Source organism: Grammomys surdaster, unplaced genomic scaffold (assembly GCF_004785775.1).
Source record: "Grammomys surdaster isolate TR1022 unplaced genomic scaffold, NIH_TR_1.0 358, whole genome shotgun sequence".
NCBI classification, from domain to species: Eukaryota; Metazoa; Chordata; class Mammalia; order Rodentia; family Muridae; genus Grammomys; species Grammomys surdaster.
The window spans coordinates 115,552-137,461 of NW_021604777.1; the positions used below are offsets into that span (position 1 = coordinate 115,552).

A 21,910-nucleotide genomic window follows, 5' to 3' on the forward strand; every position below is an offset into this window, starting at 1 on the left:
GGGCTGGGGCTGGGGCTGGGGCTGGGGCTGGGGCTGGGGCTGGGGCTAGGCCAGGACTTCAGAGGCATTAAGGTTTTGGCTCCTGGAAAACCAGCATTCCCACCCAAGGGCTATAGTTATCAGTGCTAAGGCAGCTGTGTTTTAGGTATTCTATATTCTCTTGCCAATATTGTCTGACTTAACCTTTTGCTGGCCATGGCCTTTCCCTCTTGCAAATAGTATAGAAGATGCTATATTTCTTAATAAGTTTTCTTGTAATAAGTCATCAGCTTGTGAAAAACCTCTTGGTCCTGTCCACTGGTCTTCTGTACTTAATGATCCCAGGTCCTCCCGCTAGAGACCTCAACATTCAGGGGCCTTATTCCTGTGAGTCTAAGTCACATATAAAAAAAATAAAATGTATGCTTTCCTTCCTGTAGATCTATAATATGTCAGTTGAAGTCTTAGGCCCAACACAGATAGCACAGAGAGGAGGCGCTCACTCCCCTAAACTTGTAGGATGAACTAGAAAGTAGCACTAAGTGCTAGCGAGAGTGCAAACTAGTTCAGCCACGATCAAAGTCAGTATGGAGTTTTAAAACAATTAGGATCAGAACTACCACATGGCCCAGCTATCCCATACCTGAGCCTCCTCAGAACACTGATGTAGAGATATATGTACGTCCATGTTTATTGCTGTCCTACTCACAATGGCAAAGAAACGGAATCACCTTAGATGTTAATCAATGAAACAATAATGAAACATATAAACAGACAATGAAATCTTATCCAGTTAAATAAAAATGAAGCTACAAAATTTCCAGGAAAACAGGTGGGTCTGTAAAGAACAGTATCTTAATGTTTTAAATTTATTTTCTGAAATTTTCATATGGTAAACAATATATTTTGAACATATCTAACTCTCTCTAACTCAGTTCATAACAATATAACTTACACCCAAATTCAATTGAATGTCCATTTTAAGAAATAACCTTGTGTGTGGCCAGAAAACGCAGTTCACCTCATCCAAGGCATGGGCAACCTACCAGTGGCTACAGACCTAAAGAAAGCCGAATCTCACTGCTCTAGTGGCTATCAACTACCACCCTTTTCTCAGTTTGGAGAGGAGCTTCCCAGGAGTCTCTTTTCCCTAACCCAGGCTACAATGTGGCCACAGCTACTGTGAGTATGCCTCTCCATCCTCCATCTCTTATATTCTTTTCACCCTCTCTTCAGAGTGTGGTGTGGGTTGATGCAAGCAATGTGAGAACTCCCGAGTGAATGTGGGTTGTCTACTTGGGCATGGGCATGTCAAAATCTCCAGTGCCTCAGCTCCACAAGAGTGTCAAAGCCTTCTCTAGGTGAGGCAGTGGGATGGCAAAGTCTTACTTGGGGCTCTGAGTATAAATGTTGACAGTGTGTTCAGAAAAATATCCATCATAGCTTTTTCTCCTTGGATGTTTATGACCCGAAGACTGCTTCCCATATAGAGTATGCTCCTGTGAATGGAGATTACCAAAACTTGCCATATTAATGCATACCTATACAATAACCTTGCCTCCCTCCCTGCTCAACTGTACATAAAAAAAAAAACAGTTGAGCTTTGGAGAGGCTTTGGTAGCTCTATCAGAGAGCCCAGTCCACCTGCTCTAAGCCCCCCCCCCCCCGGGGGGGGGGGGGGGTGGGGGGGGGGGGGGGGGGGTGGTGGGGGAGTGATGTGGTCTGTCTGTCTGTCTGTCTGTCTGTCTGTCTGTCTGTCTTGTCTTCATTTCCTTGACATACCCAGTTCGGTCAAGCCTCTGAGACTATGCAAGAACTCAGAAGAGAGAGGGCAATACAGATGTTCCACCTGGGCTGAGCACTCAGTCACATATTCTCAACACTTACACCAGCAATGAGTCTCTGCACTGACTACTGTCCACTGCAAAAAAGTTTTTCTGACCAAGGTTGGGAGCAACTCAGGACTATGGGTGAAAACACAAATATTTAAAAGGTAGTTTGACAACCTGACCGTTTAGAAAATCAGCAATAGCACCCCAGTGGTTCTGACCTCCATAGCCACAGGCTTTTATGTAAGTTTACAGTATCAGGCATGTGCTCCCTCTAGTATGTACCCTAAGTCTCAAACCAAACTTAAAAGGTGGTTGTTTTATTCCTCAACACTCATGTCTCTATTGCACATCTGGCCTGGCTGGTTGATACTGTATGAAGCATGTGAGGTTCAGCTCTGGGTGAGATCACTGATGTCTTCTCTTCCTCAAGAACCTATATGGCAACATCTAGCACAATGAAAGCTAGCTAGCTGGAAAGAAGATTCCTAGTCAGTTTGAAATTGAATTTTCTATGTCCTTCAGTCACACTGTGTTGTAGCCTCCAACTAGAGCCCATGACCTCCTCATCTTTGACCAGGTGGCTTATAGTACCAGGCTTATTGTCCTCCCATAAAGCAGGCCTCACTAGTTATGCTACAACAGTCACGTCTTGCTCTGGCAAGTCAGTATTATAGCATGCAGAGTCCATCACTGGGTAAGAACATTGCTGCTTCCCCCTCCCCAAAGAAGCCTGCATAGCACCTTCAACACTATGGAAGTTAGCTAGCAGGAAGAGTTTCTTGGACAGTTACAACTTGATTTCTCTATGACCTACAAACAAAGTGTGCAGTATCTCCAGCAATAGAATCTTAATGTTTAGTCAAGGTGAGCAACCAAGAACATTGGCAATAACCTATATTGTTTTGGGACCCTCTGACCAAAAACTAAGAGGGAGATACTTAGTGTCCAGGACTCAGATTTTTGTTTAAGAACCTATGTTTTCTGGTCAGCATGATCCATGTGTATAGTATCCCTTTCTTCAAATTCCCTCCCCTCATTATACTTGTATTAGTTTATAAACAAATTGGCTTCCTATAGCTTCTTCATAAATCCTTCGTTTTGGCTATCTCACACTACATCTTCTTCTATCTTATACTCATTCCTATTTAAACCTTTAACCTTGAGCATTCTTTTTCTCTTCCATATAATGTGTTCTACTATTCTTTTTAATTTTATATTTTAATTGGGTTGCAAGATTTTAGCATTCCTTGTGGCCTTTTAACACAGCTTCCATTTTGTTAATCCTTCCCGACCCTCTCATCCCCCCGCCCCCGCTTAGCCCGTTATATGTCCATTCTTTCCCCAATGCCCCTCCCTCTCCCTGCTTAACTCTATGTCCACTTTCTATTTTCATCCCACTTATTCTCTACTGTTTTCCCCCCTATTGCATCCTTCTAACTGCTCATTTCTAGCTCCTAGATACCACATCCATTCCAAATTAAACAAATAAAAATTTGAAGATAGAGTCCACAGAAAAGAGAGAACATGAGGCTATTTTTTTTCCTGTCTGGGTCTGAATAACCTTACACAGTATAATATTTGATATATAATATTTGATATTTCATCCATTTACCTGAGCATTTCATTTCCCCTTTAAAATAAAAGAATAATATTCCATTGTGTATGTGTACCACATTTTTTATTCCCTATTTATGGGTTAGTGGACATTTGTAGGTTGATTCTATTCCTAGCTATTGTGAAGACAGAACAATGAGTGAGTGTCTGTGCAACAGAAGATAGAGTCGTTTAGGCACATGTGCAGGGTGGTATAGCTATCTCTGGTTCTTATGGGAACCTTCAGACTGAATTCCACAGTGGCTATTCTAGCATACACAATGTATAAAGGTTTGCCTCTCTCCACATTTATGGCAGATGTCTATTTTATCTATTTTATGTATTCATTTAACACTACTGTTTCTGTTTTGTTTTTGTCTAGATGATCTGTCTACTGGGGAAAAAATGAGATTGCAATACTGTAGTCACCTGCTATCACTGTGTTAGGGTCAGTCCACACTATACATTTAATAGAGTTTGTTTTTTAAAATGAGTTTATGTTTAGAATTAAAATATCTTCTTGGTGGATTACCCATTAACTAGTATTCTTTTCTGTTTGAAGACTATCTTGTCAGATAGTAAATAGCTGTATTTGCTTGTTCTATTTGTTGGAATATCTACTTCAGTCCTTTTACCCTAAGTTAGTGTTTGCCATTGATCTTGGCAGCAAAAAGCTGGATCCTGTTTTCTAATCTAATTTTAGTCCTTGTCTTTTTAGTGAGTTGAAACATTAGCACTGACGGGTATCATTGAAAGATTAATTTATCATTTTACTTCTCTATAAATTTTAATGCCTTTTCTGGACACAACAGACTAGGTTGCAGTATTTCAGATCTAGGAAGATATCTTTCCAGGTTCTTCTGGCTTTAAAAGTTTCTATGTAGTAATTAAGCATTATTCTTAATTGCTCTGTCTCTATAAGTTGTTACAAAAGATATTAAAAATACAACATCCCACACTATTCTCTGCTACTCACTGCCTCTTTGGCTAGCCCCAGTCTGCAGTCTTCCTTTCTCTGGTTCACCTGCCTCAGAGCCACCATCCACCTTCTCATCCACTCATCCCCTGTGGTCAGTGGTCACAAATCCCCTTAACCCAGTAAATCAAAATTCTAGAAGCTTATAATTAATCAGTTAGATTTATATATCAATAAACTCTCAATTCACAAGATGCCCACACAATAATTTCTGGCTCAATTGATAATGATACAAGCTGCCCACCTAGCTTAGACAAGTTATCCCACTTATTCTATCCTTATATGATATTTATAGCTACCTGTGGTTATTTAAAGCCACGCAGAATCTGGATTGTCTTCCTCTTGCTCCATCTTCCTTCCTTTTACTCCTCTCCCTGCCTCTCGTATCCCTCCTTCTCCTCAGCTCCACCTTCCCTTCCACTGCCCAATCACTGGCTCTAGCCTTTATTTTACAAGTTAAGGTGGGGAGAAGGTTCACAAGAAGTCACCTGTGTGTGTGATTCATTCCTTGTTCACAGGCCCTCCCAGGAGAGCGGAATTAGCATCAAAATACAAACAATACAAGGGCCATCCACAACAGTACCATGGCCTTCTCTTTCAAAGTTTTTAATATCCTTTCTTTAGTCGTTGTTTTTAGTACTTTAGTTACAATATGTTAGTAGACATCTCTCTTCTGTTCCTGTCTATTTGGCTTTCTGTGGGCTTCTACCCACTCCCTTTTCTCATACTGGTTACAATTTCCCCTCTCTCCACTCCTTCCAGTACCTCCCCACATGTTCTCCCATCCAGATCCACTTCCTCTCTGTCTCTCATTAGAAAACAACAGGCATCTAAGAGATAACCACACATGACAAAATAAAATATAATAAGATAATACAAAATCAACACATCTTAGTTGGACAAGACAAACCATTTAGGATGCTTCTTGACCCTGAATGCCACTTTAAAAAAAGCATTTTCTTTGTCTATTTCCCTTATTCTATGCCCATTATTTGAAAGTTTAGATGTTTCATGGTGTTTCAAAGCTGTCCTGTGCTCCATTCCTACATTTTGTCATTGACCTTTACTGAATGATTTAATTCCTCTGCCTTGTGTCTAAGATCCGATATTGCTTTTCACCTGCTATGTGCTATTGGTGAGCCTGTTCTCCGAGGTTTTTATTTGCCTTATTGAGTTTTCTACTTCCAGAATTGCTTTCATTTGGCTTTTGCTTAACAATTCTGTGTCATTCTCACTACAAGGCAATGATATAAGACAGTAGAACTTTTGGAATATGTTTATAACAGTTAGGGGAGGGGCATGGGGCTAGAGTCTATGAATGGAATTAAGGCACCATAGAAGACATCCCAAAGAGATGACTAGCTTCTTCTGCCATTTTGCATGAATCAGAAAGCAGGCTCTCAGCACTAAGTAGTTTGATCTAGGATCCCCAGCCAGCAGAACTGCAAAAAGTGAACTCCTGTTGTTAAGTAGCTACCAGTGATACTTGGTTATAGAAATCCAAACAAAGACATAAGGGGTCACTAATTGTAAAGGATAAGTTAGAAGTTTAGCCATGAGGACCAGGGCCAACAAGGAAGACTATTCCTCAAAAGCATCTGTTCTGTGACTTATTTAGTACCTGTAGTTAGAGAAAGCAGCAGCCTGTATTTAAGCTAGGGAGTAAATAAGTACTAAAGTATATTAGCTTAACCATTAAACTATAAAACAATAAAAATAAGGTCAAGCGTGTTAGAGTGTGGTAGCAAGAAGCTCACTGCCTTGCTTTTCTCGGTGTTCTAACTGGAAGACAGTGTAGCAAAGCAAAATATCTACAAACAAAGCATAGCTGTAAAGGTTTTTAAAATACAAAACCTCTTTTAATCTGGTAGATTATATAAACCAGAATTATATGAAGTTTGGTTTACTCTCATTTTTCATCCTCCAACTCCAGAGCAATAAGCAAAGTGTTGTTTTACACATAAAAAAACTTAAATCATGGTTAAAAACTTTCTGTTTTTATATTCACTTCAGTTTTATAGAGGGAAAAATGGTCAAAACTAAAGGTGGTAGGCTCACAGTTGGGTTCACTATGTAAGTCAGTAGTTATTGAACTTAGCTTAATAGTCATATTTCATACTCCAATAAATACAGTGGCCAGAATTCCATAATCTACTGGGTTTTACTTTAAACTCATTTTTAAAGGTTTCTTTCTGAAAGCCTTAGCAAAGACATTTTAAAGCAATTCAGCAATGTGTAAAGCATCATAATAAAGAATGCACATCTTTTTTTAAGAGCAGAGCAAACACGTGTTTCTACCCGAGCAGGTTATCTGCATTTTCTCTCCTCTGCAGCTCCATAAACCTGACCAATTGCAGAGCCCCAGGATACAAACCTTGTGGCTTCGGACTTGCAGCAGAGCGTTTTGCTGGTGTCCTCCCATTTATTCTCTGAGCCTCTGTAGTTGTGCTGCTTGTCGTACAAGGTGGAGCGACCTTTGCACAGGTATTGCTGCCTAGAATTTAAAAGGAAAGAGAAGGTAAATACAGAGATACAGCACTCTAATAAGTTAATATTCTTCTGACCACATAAAAATAGCATTCCAAGACCTTAGAAAACCTTGGCATGTATGTGTTATCCTTGACAGATTTTCCTGGGGAAGACCTCATTCTGTGTGTTCAGAAAGCTTCATATTCACATATAACGAAGACGGCTATATAAAGACCCCTCTCTGACTGCAGAAAGGACAGAATGTAGCTGCTAGTTGATACTCTAAGTGTCTAATCAGTGACTAAATTATTCAGATGAACCATAGGAAAATACTACTGTGACAGCTGACATTGAGACTCTACAAGAATGTCTTGAGGTGAAATGAGCCAATGTGCTCCCTTCCCCCAGTGAATTAGTATCCAAAAACATCCTAAACACCATGTTTGCAGCCATGCTGAGATTATACATATACTGTCGCATGTATTTAGGACTCAAATAACCCTGAAATGCAACATGAGATACAGAAAAAGTAAAACACAATCTTACATTAAATTTCTGATATAAGTTATATGTCAAATTTCACAGGCCTTTATTAAGTCACTTGCCAATATTTTTCTCCTTATAGATAGATTCAATAGGGGAATGTGACAATGCAATGTTAGTAATAAACTAAACTCCAATTAGAAGAAAATAAAAAGTTTATCAAGAATTCATGATAATTGAAACAAATTTCTTAAATTTTAATTTAAGAAGCTATCCTTTGTTACAAAAGGAAGCTTTATTTTTGTAAGATTGAAATATATAAAGTTAAAACTATTCAAGGTCTTTTAAAGCCTTGAAATAATTTAGAGTAACAAATGCTACTCTGAAAAACCCAACCAATTATGAACTTAGTAATCAACCCAAATGATGAAACTATATATTAAATCATGATTGCTTTATTTTCTCTGTTCCCTTTGAAATTTAGTCAGTAAGCCAGATTTTAGAAAATATGAAGTTTCAAGTATTATCCGAGAACTTATTAGACAGCCAAGGCTGAAACAGAAATTATCATCACTTTCAACAGATATCTTTTTGCTAAAATGGTGTAATGCTGTTTTGGATTAAGCATCATTTAGCAAACAAGTATTATTGATGTTTTTGGGGGAATGTTATTTAACATTTCTAAAAGAAGAAATAAAAATTCAAAATTTTTGAGATGGGGTGTCACTATGTAACTCTGGCTGGCCTGACATTTGCTATTTTGACCAGGCTGTTCTTGAACTTACAGAGACACCCCCTATACACACTTCTGTGTCCTCAATGCACATAATTCCTGGAATTGCATGCATGAGCCATCATACTCAGCCAAATGTTCCAATAATTAAATAGATGACTGTTTACATATTTAAAAAAAAATGAAAAGGAGCCAAAGTCCGTCCCTCAAATACACAGCAAGTGAAGCTTTCAGGGGATTCGGGTATTTGAGACTACTGAACAGCTGAGGACCCTAAGGTTGTCTCTTGTGGTCTAGCGAAGGATAACTTTGGGGCAGAACCAGTAAAAAAAGACACAATGTGAACCAGAGGGGGAAACTTTAACATAGGGTTAAATTCAGATCTGGCAAAGGAAGACTGGAGCTTTAGTCTTGAATTATAAAAGCTAAGAAGCAGGCTGTGGTGGCTAATATCAGTTGTCAATTTCATCGTATCGACAATCAACTAAACATAAGCAGCTGGCAGGCATGTGTGAGACTTTCCTAAAGTCACGTGAGGTGGGAAGATCTACCCTAAACCTGGGCCGCACTGTCTGGCGAGAGCCCACATCAAAGGATTAGACGGGAGGACGCTTTTGCTTTTGTCTGCTTGCCCTCACTCTTGCTGGAAAATCCATCTATTCTTAGGACATTCCTCTGCTGGTATTAGAACCTCCTTCAGGATTCTTACATCATCTGGGACCCTCCTCACTTCCCCACCCACCTAGTTAAACAGACTTTCTTTTCCTCTCTCATTAGAATATAGGCATCTACAAATAATAATGATAGAAAATGAAAACAAACAAATGAGAATAAGACATAAAAGCAAATAGAAGAAAAATAACCAAAGAAAAAGCACAAAAAACACAGATAGAGCAGAGAAATACAAGTTTACATGAACAGAAGTCACATGAAAACACAAAACAGAAAATCATAATATATACACAAAGGACCTGAAAATGGGAAAAAGCCCTGACAAAGAACATAAAAACAAAAATGCCATTAAGTTTGTTTAGTGTTGGTCTACTGCTGGGCATGGGGCCCAGCCTTAATTGTGGTTTGTATCCCAAGAGAAAATCCATTGGAGAGAAGAATCATTTTTTCATTTGTGAGTAGTTATCAATTGGACATAGGTTCTGGGTTAATGATGTGACTTCTGTTGTCTGCAGTGGGACTCCATAAGACCTCTGCAGGCCCTGTGCATAGTGCCACAGTCTCTGTGAGTTCCTATGTGCATTGGTCCTGTGTCTTCCATCCCCTCTGGCTCTTAACAATCTTTCCATCTCCCCTCCAACAGGATTCCCTGAGCCTGGGGAAGGAGTTTGATGAAGATATCCTGTTTAGAGATCCCAAGGTTTTTCTCTCCCTGGGTAACACCTGCCTGCGAGTCTCAAAACATGAAACACAACTGGCTGAGAAACACTTAAATGTTCAACATCTGCTGTTTGTCATTTGTATATTAAAAAGGCAGTGCCTCTGCTTAAAGTGCTTATCAACTATAGAAGTTTCCCTGTGGAATAGTTTTGGATCCTTAATGTATACTATCATACCATCTGCAAACAAATATTTTGACTGTTTCCTTCACAATCTGTATCCCTTTGATCTTCTTTACTTATCTTATTGGTCTAGTGAAGAGTTCAAGTACTTTATTGAACAGATATGGAGAGAGGACAGTCTTGTCTTTTTCTTGATTTTAGTGGAGTTATAAGTTTCTCTCCATTTAAGTTGATGTTGGCTGCAGGCTTACTGTAAACTGCCTTTATTATCTATGTCCCTTGTATCACTAATCTCTTGAGTACTTTTATCATGAAGGGAAAAAAAATCCAACAATTTTTGTCAAAGGTTTTTCTCTGCACCATAATGTGATGTTTATCTGCTTTTTGTCCTTCAGTCTGTTTATGTGGTGGATCACATTTATTGATTTACGTTTGTTGAACCATCCCTGCATCTCTGGGATGAAGCCGACTTGATGATGATGGATGATCTCTTTGATGTGTTTTTACATTCAGTTTGTAAATGTTTTATTGAGTATTTTTACATCTATGTTTATAAAGGAAATTGGTCTGAAATTTTCTTTCTTTGTTGAGCCTTTATGCAGTTGAACTGTCAATGTAACTTTTCTTATAAAACAAATTGGAAATTTTTTTTATTTTTACATTTTCTGAAATAATTTGAGGAATACTAGGGTTAATTCTTTAAAAATCTGGTAGAATTCTGCTCTGAATCCATGTTGCCCTGAGCTCTGTTTGGAACTTTTTTTTTTTTTTTTTTTTGGTAAGGGTATGCATCTTTAATCTCAGCAGTTGGGAGGCAGTGGCAAGTGGATCTCTCTTTAGTCAGAGCCAGTTCCAGGATAGTCAGGACAATACAGAGAAAAACTGTCTAATGTTTGGAAGATTTTTTAACTACTGCTTTTATTTCAGTAGGAGTTTATAAGTCTATTTAAGTAGCTTATCTGATCTTGATTTAATTTTATAGGTCTTAAGTATCAAGAAAGTTACACATTTCTTTTAGATTTTCTATTTGGTGCAGTACAGGTAAAATGTTCTCATGGCTTTCTGACTTTCCTTTGTGTTCGTTGTCATGTCCCCCTTTGTCTTCAATTTTCTTCATTTAGATCTTCTCTCTCTGCCATTTCGTTAATTTGGGTAAAGGCTTGTTAGCCTTAGTATTTTTCTCTTTGTTTCATTGATTCTTTGTATTATTTTATTGCTATTTTAATGATTTCAGCCCCGAGCTTGATTATTTCTTGCCAGTACTCCTTTTGCAACAGATTGCTTTTTCTATTAGAGCTTTTAGGTACGCTACTAGGTTAGTAATATGAACTCTCTTCATTTTTACTATAAATACTTAGTGCTGTGAACCTGCTTCTGAGCCCTCCCTTCACTGTAGGTTTGGGTGTGCTGTGTATTTATTTTCACTCTAATCCATAAAGCTTTGAATTTCCTTCTGAATTTCTGTCTTGACCCAGTTTTCATTCAATACTGAGTTATTCAGTTTCCGTGAGTTTATAAGCTTTCTGTTGTTGTTAATATGAAATTTTAATCTGTGATGATCTGATAAGACAGAGGGTTATTTCAATTTTTTTGCATTTGCTAAGACTAGCTTTGTGATCAAGTATGTGGTCAAGTTTGGAGAAAATTTAATGAGATGCTGAGAAGAGGGTGTATTCTTTTGTGTTGGGTGAAATGTTCTGTAAATATCTATTCAGTCTACTAGGTTTATAATATCACTTAGCTCCAAGATTTCTCTATTTAGTTTTTGTCTAGATGACTGGTCGACGGTGAGAGTGGGATATTGAAGTCACCTCCTATCAATGTTTGAGGATCAATATGTGAGTAGTCTTTCCATTATGAACTTGTTTATTTATCTCTGTGTTCAGTGCATAGGACTTAAGAATTTCAATGCTGCCTCTTCTGCTCCTCGATTGGGCCTTTAGGCTGGGGCAGACACCTAGCTGGTCTGCTCCTGTGAAGACACCAAATCCTGAGCCATCCTAGAGGAACCGCTGCACTCAGAGCAGTAGAATTTCAGAATCCCAGAGGCGGCCTGAGTCCCAGGAGTTCTTCCACCCAGGAGCTCAGGATCTCAGAGACATCTGAACTCTGAGGAGTTCTGACACAAGCAAGATAACTGGAAAGTCAGATTATAGTCAGAGACAGTGAGTGCAGGTAGCACTAGAGTTAACCAGATGGCGAAAGGCAAGCATAAGAACATAAGCAACAGAAACCAAAGTTACTTGGCATCATCAGAACCCAGCTCTCCCACCACAGCAAGCCCTGTACACCATATCACATCGGAAAAGCAAGATTCCGAATTAAAATCACTTCTCATGAGGATGATAGAGGACTTTAAGAAGGACATAAATAACTCTCTTTAAGAAGTACAGGAGAGATAGAGCAGATCCCAGGCGGCAGCTCTGTACCCAACCTCACAGAACCCAGAGAAAGCAGGGCTCCCAGGAGCTCTAACCCAAGCAGTAGAGCAGTATCTTAGGCAAGGAGGCAGCAACACTTGCCCCAAACAGGGAAAAACTGGGACCCACTGGGACCCAGGCATTCACACCTGGCCCGGAGCACGGGTTCCTTCCGGTCTCCACCTGAGCAATGAGCAGATCTTGGGCCTCAGCTCTAACCCCAGCAGTAAAACCCATCCCAAACAGTTCTGACACAACCTAGATAATAGGAAAGACAGGCTCTGGTCAGAGACAGTGCAGATAGCACACAGAAGATCCCGATGGCGAAAGGCAAGTACAAGAATATAAGCACCAGCAACCCAAGGTACTTGGCATCATCAGAACCTAGTTCTCCCACACTAGAAAGTCCTGAACTCCCCATATCACCAGGAAAGCAAGAACCAGATCTAAAATCACTTCTAATGATGATGATTGAGGACTTTAAGAAGGACATAGATAACACTGTCAAAGAATTTGAGAAGAACACAAGTAAACAGGTAGAAGCCCTTAAAGAGGAAACAGAAAAATCCCTTAAAGAATTACAAGAGAACATAACCAAGCAGGTGAAGGAATTGAACAAAACCATCCAAGACATAAAAATGGAAGTAGAAACAATAAAGAAATCACAAAGGGAGGCTACCCTGGAGATAGAAAACCTAGGAAAGAAATCAGGAGTCATAGACACAAGCATCACCAACAAAATACAAGAGAGAGAAGAAAGAATCTCAGGTGCAGAAGATACCATAGAAAATATTGACACAACTGTCAAAGAAAATGCAAAATGCAAAAAGTTCTTAACACAAAACATCTGGAAAATCCAGGACACAATGAGAAGACCAAACCTAAGGATAATAGGTATAGATGAGACTGAAGATTCCAAATTTAAACAGCCAATAAATACCTTCAACAAAATTATAGAAGGAAACTTCTCTAACCTAAAGAATGAGATGCCCATAAACATACAAGAAGCCTACAGAACGCCAAATAGACTAGACCAGAAAAGAAATACTTCCTGTCACATAATAATCAATTTTTATCCCAAACCTGAAACATTAAACATCATTTCTATACAAGTTCCAATTTTTCTGAAGCAGGAATAAAAGGAGAAAAAGCTTAGACTTTAAAAATGTTCTTCATATTCCAGAAGCAAATTTGTAAACATCTGGAATTATGAAACTTCTCAGATTTTCACCTTAATAACAATAGCAGATGTCGGCTTGCTGCTACAACATGCATTTAAAAAGGCTATTGCGTGTTGCCATCATGTGCAGGCATGCTCAGGCAGTGCTCTGTGAGCCCCACATAACATCATACTGCCATCGGAAGGGGAGTGGGGACAGCAGTGTCTGGGTTATGGTCAATGCTTTATTAATAACTGTCTCTATCGTCATTTATCTGGATGCCCATTCTATGCCATGTCTGTCACAGACAACCTCTCTGCTGCCTGGATGCTCTTTTCTCCCCGTCCAGTCCAGCTCCTGCTCATGTTCATTCACTCCTTAGCATGTGACAGTCACTTCAGTGCCCATGCCTCTGCTGTCCGCTTTGATTAATAAGACATCATTTTGGATAATTTCTGGTAAAAATCATAACTCTTGAAAATCAATACAATAATTCATTATTTTAAAATGAACAGGCCTGAAAAAGCAAATATCTCTTATTTAATAAAGATGATCTCAGAATTTGTAATGGTGAAATAATGTCTAGTAACTGGCGAGTAAAATTTGTTATAAACAATGTGAATCCCACTGAAAGCCTCATTGCTAATCAGTATTTCTATAATATTGCATTCCTGTAAATGAATAGCCTGGATTCCATAAACTTTTAAATGTTCTCTTTATTTGATTTTCCTCATTTGTTATTATTGTAATTGCTAGTTTTTGTTAAAATGTCTCACTATCTGAAAAGCATATTTAAGTGGCCATGACCACTTAAAAAAAAAAAAACCCTCAGGCCTTAGTGGATTTTTTTCTTTGAGAATATTCAATGACCATCTATAAAACAAAATCTATTATGTTTTAATTTATTTTATCCCCTATCCATTTCTCCTAAGCTACCAAGTGCCTGTTTACAAAATTCTCAGGAATAGAAAACACCCTCAAGTAATTTATGCTTAAGTAGCAAGGAGAGATAGACAATTGCATAAGGATGGAAGTTCACCTCAAACCCTTGCTGACCAGTGATGAAGCAATATTACTTAGCTGGGATAAGACAGAGTTTGAAATGACTTCATTGGCATCTGTGGTCTCTTAGTTTTCAAGAGTATATTTTTAGCTCCTGTCTGAATTCCCTTCATCTTCCCCTTTAGTGTCTGTGAGATCACACGTGAGCAGTATGGAAGTCATAGAGAAAACAGAAATACATTCAATGTCAAATTGCACTATCCATCACTGGTGTACACTCTAATCATTTGCATTTTACAATCATGGGTTGGTAGCATAAAGTTATATTCAAGAACAAATTCAGAATTTCTACTCTGACAATCATGTTATATTCAAAGAGCACAAATTATTGTTCTTTCCACATATGAACCTTGTATTTATATTACTGATCTTGCTACATTAGTTGAGATTTCAAGTACCATGATGAAAAACCACGATGAGAGGGAACCCTGCTGTCTTGTTCGTATTTTAAAGGGAAATTTCTGGTTCTTCATATTCAATGTGAAGTTAATTTAGTTCTCTTGGCATATTATCTTATTCTAAGGTTGGTCTGTGTCACGAACTTACTGTCAGTGCTCATGATGAATGATGGGTGCAGTACACTACCAAATCTTGTTTCTTCACCTGAATGAGTACCTTCATTATGCATGTTTTAAAATTTACCTTTTTGATTTGATGAATGATATTAATTTTTGAAGGTTGAGCCAGGTTTACATAAATAGATAAATCCCACTTTACTATCAACATGGTCTATTCTGATAAATGAACATTTAGACACTATTTTTATTGTGAAAACACCCCAAAATTACTAATACCTAATCCAGTTAAAACACAACAAAACCCAAAAATGGTTGTATTTACGTGTGTGTGTGTGTGTGTATGCAAAAAAATCATAGAAAAAGAGGCTATCAATTTGAGAGTGAGAGGGGAATTGGAAGAGTTAAGGGCGAAAAAAAGGAAAGGCATAAGTATATAACTTAGGATATACTAAAGAAAAGACATATCCTAAAATTCTTTGATAGTTTAAAAATCTATAGTAAGCAAAAAATAATAAAAGATAACAAAATAATGAATTTTAAGAGATTTACTTAATATCTATACACATGTATAGATAGTAATATAACTATTATATAAGTAATAATATATATATATACGTATATATATATATATGTATATATATATATTTTACAGGTACACACATACGTGACCTCTCCACATCTTTTGATCTATAGCTGTTATAAAAGACATAGCAGCTGATTCTTCTCAATTTATTATGGTATAGTCAAAAAATAAAAGTACATTCCTAGTTAAGAAAGGCATCTGCTAAAACAACTTAATTTCCTTCCTTCCCTTCCTTCCTTCCTTCCTTCCTTCCTTCCTTCCTTCCTTCCTTCCTTCTTCCCTTCCTTCTTTCCTTCCTTCCTTCCTTCCTTCCTTCCTTCCTTCCTGTTTTTCTGATAGTAGTAACTAAACCTAGGACCTCACAGAGGCTAGACAAGTAGATAAGTGTTCTACCACTTAAGCACTTCACCAGTACTTTCCCCTTCTGTGTTGTAGTCCCACTACAGACATAGCTTTGAATTTGTGATTTCCCCTTCCTCATTCTCCTGAATGCTGAGGTTTCCTTGAAAGTCTAGCAGTTAGTTGGGTATGAAATAAGAGACAATTCAGGATGCAAGGAGACCACCCAGGATTCAAGCTCTGCATTGACATTTGTTTGTTCAGGTATTCTTGAACCAGCAATTTGTCCTAATGTTTCAATTGCATTGCTGAGAGTTTGGGATATATTTATTTTGATATCTTTTTAAAAATTTCATTAAGTGTGCATTCTTATGGAAGGGAAGATGTTCATTGGTGAAGAACTTAGCTAGCACTTATCTAAGGTCATCCTCAGTACTGCAGGGAGCAAAGGTCAGAAAACAATATAGTGTTGGCGCAAAAACAAGACATACAGATCAAAGGATCAAAAGAGAGAATCCATATCAAGGTCATGCACCTACATCCATCTGATGTTTCTAGGAAGATGCTAAAAATGCACACTGCAGAAATGATAGCCTCTTCTACAAATAATGCTTGCAAAACTGTATGTTCAGAAGGACTAAATTACAACCTTATCTCTCATTTTCTATAAAAATGAGCTCCAATGGAAAGATATAGACAAAATGCCTCAAGATATAAGAATAGGCATAGACTTCTCAAATAGTACTCCAGTCTCTCAAGAAATCACATCTTCAACTGAAACAGTTAAGTGAAGAGACAGCTACAGAATGGAAGACTATATCTCACAGGACTGTGATTTAGAATATCAATTGCTAAAAAAAAAAACGCCTATATAACAAAAACTCAAATAACCAAATCAATCAACAGATGAATGAGATGAACAGACAATTGCTAAAAACAAATAAAATGTAAGTGACAATAAACATGATAAAAAATGTTCAAGTTTGAAATATAAATTAAAACTACATTGACACTAAGACCCTGTTTTACTCCATTCAGAGGCGATTGTTAAGAAAACCCAAAGCATTTGCTGGATAGGACAAAGGGAATCTCCTACAGTGCATGTAAACTAGTGTAGCCACTGTGGAGATCAGGGTGGAAGCTCTTTTTGAGAATGACACACAGATCTAGCATGTAACCCAGGTACACCGTTCCATATCTACATTTCACAGAGGTGCTTGCACATCAATGCTTATTGTATCACTCTTCACAATACTTATAGAGCCAACCTAAGTACCTATCAACAGAAGAATGAAAACAAAAAATATGGTATGTATGCACACTAGGAAAGGTTTTACCCACAAAGAAGTCATGTCATTTGAAGGAAAACAGATGCAAGTAGAGATTCTCATGTCAAGAAAATTAAGTCAGTTTCAGAAAAACAAATGTTTTCTTACTTGTGGCTCCTAGGTCTTAATATAGATGTATAAAATGATGAAAGTAGGGTCTGAATCATTTTATACATCTTAATATAGATGTATAAAATGATGTTAGTTTGTCTAGAAGAACACAGGTAGGAGGAAAGATGGGGAAGTAAAGACAGAATATGCTTAAAACACAATATCAACCAGATTTGTCTTATTGCCCTGAGTATTACAAAACCTTGGTTTTCTGAAAAAAGCTTGCAAGTACTGGAAGAAGTGAGTTAGGCTTTAAGTAGAAGCAAGAGGGTAGTGGGCTTGACTATTGCTGGCATAACAGCTTTAATTACATTAATTGCTAGCACCACTGCTTCTGTAATTACTTTGGCACAAGAAGTTAAGACAGGTACTTTTGTTAATCATTTAGCAAACTGTCCTTATGTAACCCAGTACCACACATAATGAATATACATTAATGAAAAGTGTGTGTGCATGTGTGTGTGTGTGTGTGTGTGTGTGTTAGTTACTTCTCTACAGCCGTAGTAAAACTCCATGACCAAGCTAATCATAGAAAGATGGTTTATTTCAGATTTATAGTTCTAGAAGCCTAGTAGTTTATCACTATCATGGGAGGCAGGGTGGCAGCAGCACCAGACATAGCTACAGAAACAGCTGAGAGCTCACATTTCAAACCAGAATCAGAAGCACGATGACACAGCAAATGAGTTTTGAAACCTCAAAGCCTGCCCCTAGTGACACAGTTCCTCCAAGAAGGCTACATCTTTTAATCTTTTCAAACAGTTTTACCAACTGGGGACTAAGTATTCAAATATATGAAATCTATGAGGACCATTATCATTCAAACCATGATAATGGGTATATATGTATGTGTATATACACATACATATACATGTGTGTATGTGTGTGTGTGTGTGTATATATATATATATACACATATACATTATATATATTTGTGTGTGTGCATGTATATGTATTGTATATGTATGTGTATATGTACACATTGATATATTATGCTAGGTGACAGGGTTTACTGTGTACTCCAGGCCGACCTGAAACTCACCATGTGACCAAGAATGGTCAAACTTACTGCAATTCTCCTGCCTGTCTCCCAACGGCTGGGATTATAGGTATGCACCACTACATTCATATACACATATACATATTTTAAAATGTGAACTGTACCTTCCAGAGCAAGAGGAGCTTGAAATAGAAATTACAGTTAGAAGGGGGAAAAACAGGGGAGTTTATTGGTGTGATTTACAGCCATGTACTCAGTGACTAATATTCTAGATCACAGCCGTGTACTGAGTCTTTCATTATCTATTTTGTTTTCTATTTTTGTTCTCAGCAAATATGGGTCAAGTCATTTGTCCATCCTCTAAGGGCTGATGTCCTTAAGTTTTCTGAAAGCAGCCACAAACACCAGGAGTGTGGGAAGAAGAATGAGAGCTCCAGAACTTCCTCGGTGTTTCCCAATTTCCTAAGGAACTTTTGGTTCCTTAGTTGTATACATTTGAAAATATGCCAAATATCACAAAACTTTTGAAAACTATAATTTAGAGCTAAGGTTCTCAATCTTCCTAATGCTTCCACCTTTTAATACATTTCCGTATGATCACCAACAATAAAAATGGTTTTGTTGATATTTCCTAACTAATTTTGCTACTGTTATAAATCATAATGGAAATACTTTTAGAGATACAAGCTTAAATGAATCACCCGGGATGTCTGCTGTTAGAAGTTCTAATCCAGATGCTGGCCTCCGAACTTATACTACTCAGACCTTTGAAGGGCCACTGACAAGAACATCAAACAGCTAGAGATTGACATCACTAATCTGAAGAAATCCCTAGTTTCGCTGTCTGAAGAGACCTCCTAAAATCGCAAAGATCCTTATTGGACTTGATTTACTCTAGTACAATAGAAAAGGCTGTGTACAGCTCTTGACTGTGTACAGCCCTTAAAGAAGAATGTTGCCTTTACATAGACAAGACAGGGAGGGTTAAAGAGAGCAAGAAATAGGTCACTGAAGGCCCTGAGAAAAATCAGAGAGAGAAAGAGACAGATGAGTGCTGGTACAAGAATTGGTTTGCAGGTCTTTGCTAAGGGTCACATTGAAGTATCGCTGCTCCAGGACAGTCTTTGGGAGTCAGGATGGCTGAAGACATCAAGACTAAAATCAAGAACTACAAAACTGCCCCCTTTGACAGCCGCTTCCCAAACCAGAACCAGACTAAGAACTGCTGGCAAAACTACCTGGACTTCCACCGCTGCGAGAAGGCAATGACCGCAAAGGGGGGTGATGTCTCCGTGTGTGAGTGGTACCGGCGTGTGTACAAGTCCCTCTGCCCCGTGTCATGGGTCTCAGCCTGGGATGACCGCATAGCAGAAGGCACATTTCCTGGGAAGATCTGACCTGGCTCTGCCCACCTCTCCTCTGTTCTTTGACCTTCTCCCCGGATAGAAAGGGGGACCTCAGTATATGATGGTCCCTACCCCAGGGACCCTGAATCATGATGCAACTGCTAATAAAAAGTCACTGGAAACAAAAAAAAAAAAGAATTGGTTTGCAGCCTCTCCATGGTTGGCAACCCTACTTCCTCCCATCTTGGGACCATTATTTGAGTTCTTTTTGCTTATTTCTGCGGGTCCCTGGGCCTCAAATAGGCTGACTAACTCTGTGAAACAACAGATAGATAATTTGGTAGCAAAACTTATTCAGATACATTATCATAAGTTAGCTATGGAGGACCACGAGACTCAAGATGAGGTTGTTACTCTATCCAGGGTGTTCCCAAAACCCATCACCACTCAACCTAAAAGGGGGGACTTCCGCCCCTAGACCAAGCAGAGAGGGGCCACCCAGAACCCCCTCTGACAGGCGACCTGAATTCTTGCTTAGGCTGTGACGCTAAGCACTGCAAGGGAATACCAATAAAAGTTAAAAATATCTCTCTGGGTTCCCTGAGGGACAAGCCTGACTTCATAGGGGTTGATGTCAAAAGTATCCCCTTTCCAGGAAAAAGACATCGGGATGGGTACGGCCCTCATGCCTCACTGGACAATGACAGGGGGACCAGAGCCATTACAAGGTCCCCTTCAATTACTGGAGGTCAGGCCTCTATCCCTGCCTTTGCAAGATTAGAATTGCCACAGCCCTTCTATACTTAGAGAAGGGAGGAGATGTCAGGGGCAGCCCTGCTTACACACTGAAGGCCTAAAATCAGCCATAGGCCTAAAATCAGCAATAGGCCTGTCATACATGTATACTAACACCAAGTCTTGGGTCTCTGTGGAAAAACATTGAAACAGAAGGCTATAAGCTATTGTAAACAGGCAGCTTTTGTGGAAATTTACAAGCCTGAGTAGTCATAGACCTTGTAAATAGGTAGGTTTGGCAGACAATACTAACTTAGATAAGGACAAGCGAGTCATAGGCAGAGTCATAGTGACCTGTCCCCTGCACCTTCACCCAGCCGATACCCGGTTCTAAAAGATATCTGTATTCCCCCTGAACACCCACGCTCCAGTGTTATCCCCTTCCCCACATCCTGCCTTTCTGTGTTTATAACCCCTGTGTGAATGAATTACTATTTCCAAAAAAATAAGTAAATTATTTTTTTTTTAAAAAGAGAGATACAAGTTTGACAGAGGGGTCATGTCCCACAGGTAGAGAAACCCTGTCTGAGAGCTTCATGCTGCTTTAACACTTATATAGTCTGCTGCAAAGACTCTTGCTTTTAACACCACTAAGGTTCTTACCACAATTAAATTATGAGACCAATGGTGTCTAACTAAACTGAATGTTCATTTATGAATCAACAAAGAAGTTTGCAAAGCACATTTTATGCTTTCTTTCATTCCATCCCCTCTAGAATCCTATGGGGTGATATAATCAAGACATTATAAAGTTCATTATCAAAATTCAATGGAGGGATTAAGTGGATAGGCTTATATCAAATTTTGCATCCATGTTTGACTTGTGGGACCTCCAATTCAAGCTTATAAATCCTTAGGTTTACTAAGAAACTCAAGTGATTACGTTGATTATAACTCTGCTTACTATGACCTCAGTTTCAGCCCAGATGATACAGGCAGGAGCTTCAAAAGACCCAGGATCCCAGATAATGCAATTTAATAATTTAATAACGATGCATAGTAAAGAGCATGCATTTCTTTATTAATAATGAGTTATTAACTATTCAAGAGCAATGTGTGCTGAGAGCGGCCCAGTCTTGACTTGGGACAACTCAACAGATGGAAGCACAATGCAGCCACTTCCTCTGTGAGCTCTGAGCTCCTCGCTCGCCCACTTTCCAGGTCCTCAAACCTTTGGCACACTTCCTGATCCTCCTACTTCTGACCTACACTTGATTCTCAATTCTGAAACTGAGAAAATGCCCTTCCTATAGAATCTCATGAATTCTCTACAGAATTCAGGGCCATGCTATGGCAGATTCCTTATGATTTTTAGGTCTGAGCTACATGGCTGCAGTTTCTAATAAGGTGACCACACTACCAGCAATTGCTCTTAATATATCATAAGTGTGTGTGTGTGTGTGTGTGTGTGTGTGTGTCTGTGTGTGTATGTATAAGAGAGAGAGAGAGAGATAATGAACTCCATGATATAGTTACATACTGACAAAGATTCCACTCATTACATGAAAGTAGAACAGTGATTTTAAAAGAGTAAAAAAATATTGTTTTAGACTCTAGCACCAATCACAAAAATAATTAGAAACTCTGTATTACAGTATAAAACCAAATTTAAGAAATAATTTCAGATTTTTAAATGGAGTTTGAGATTTGTTTTTAAAACTCAAGGAAA

General features: G+C 38.5%; 2 protein-coding genes across 4 annotated transcripts in view; one reads left to right on the forward strand and one right to left on the reverse strand.

Annotated features, from left to right (window-relative positions):
- The window catches only part of Fgd4 (FYVE, RhoGEF and PH domain containing 4), a 155,936-nt gene that overhangs the window by 95,352 nt on the left and 38,674 nt on the right, over positions 1-21,910 (reverse strand). For all 3 annotated transcript variants that reach the window (XM_028779645.1, XM_028779648.1, XM_028779646.1), the window contains exon 2: positions 6,755-6,874. In XM_028779645.1, the coding sequence (XP_028635478.1) occupies positions 6,755-6,874 (120 nt within the window). The remainder of the gene's footprint in view (positions 1-6,754; positions 6,875-21,910) is intronic.
- LOC114631345 (cytochrome c oxidase subunit 6B1) lies at positions 19,183-19,644 on the forward strand. The gene has a single exon (XM_028779649.1). It carries the CDS (start codon positions 19,237-19,239, stop codon positions 19,495-19,497), a length of 261 nt encoding a protein of 86 aa, XP_028635482.1. The 5' UTR covers positions 19,183-19,236; the 3' UTR covers positions 19,498-19,644.

Bases quoted from the DNA above. Each gene is read 5' to 3' on its own strand.
- LOC114631345 (XM_028779649.1), top strand. From the start codon at position 19,237: ATGGCTGAAGACATCAAGACTAAAATCAAGAACTACAAAACTGCCCCC.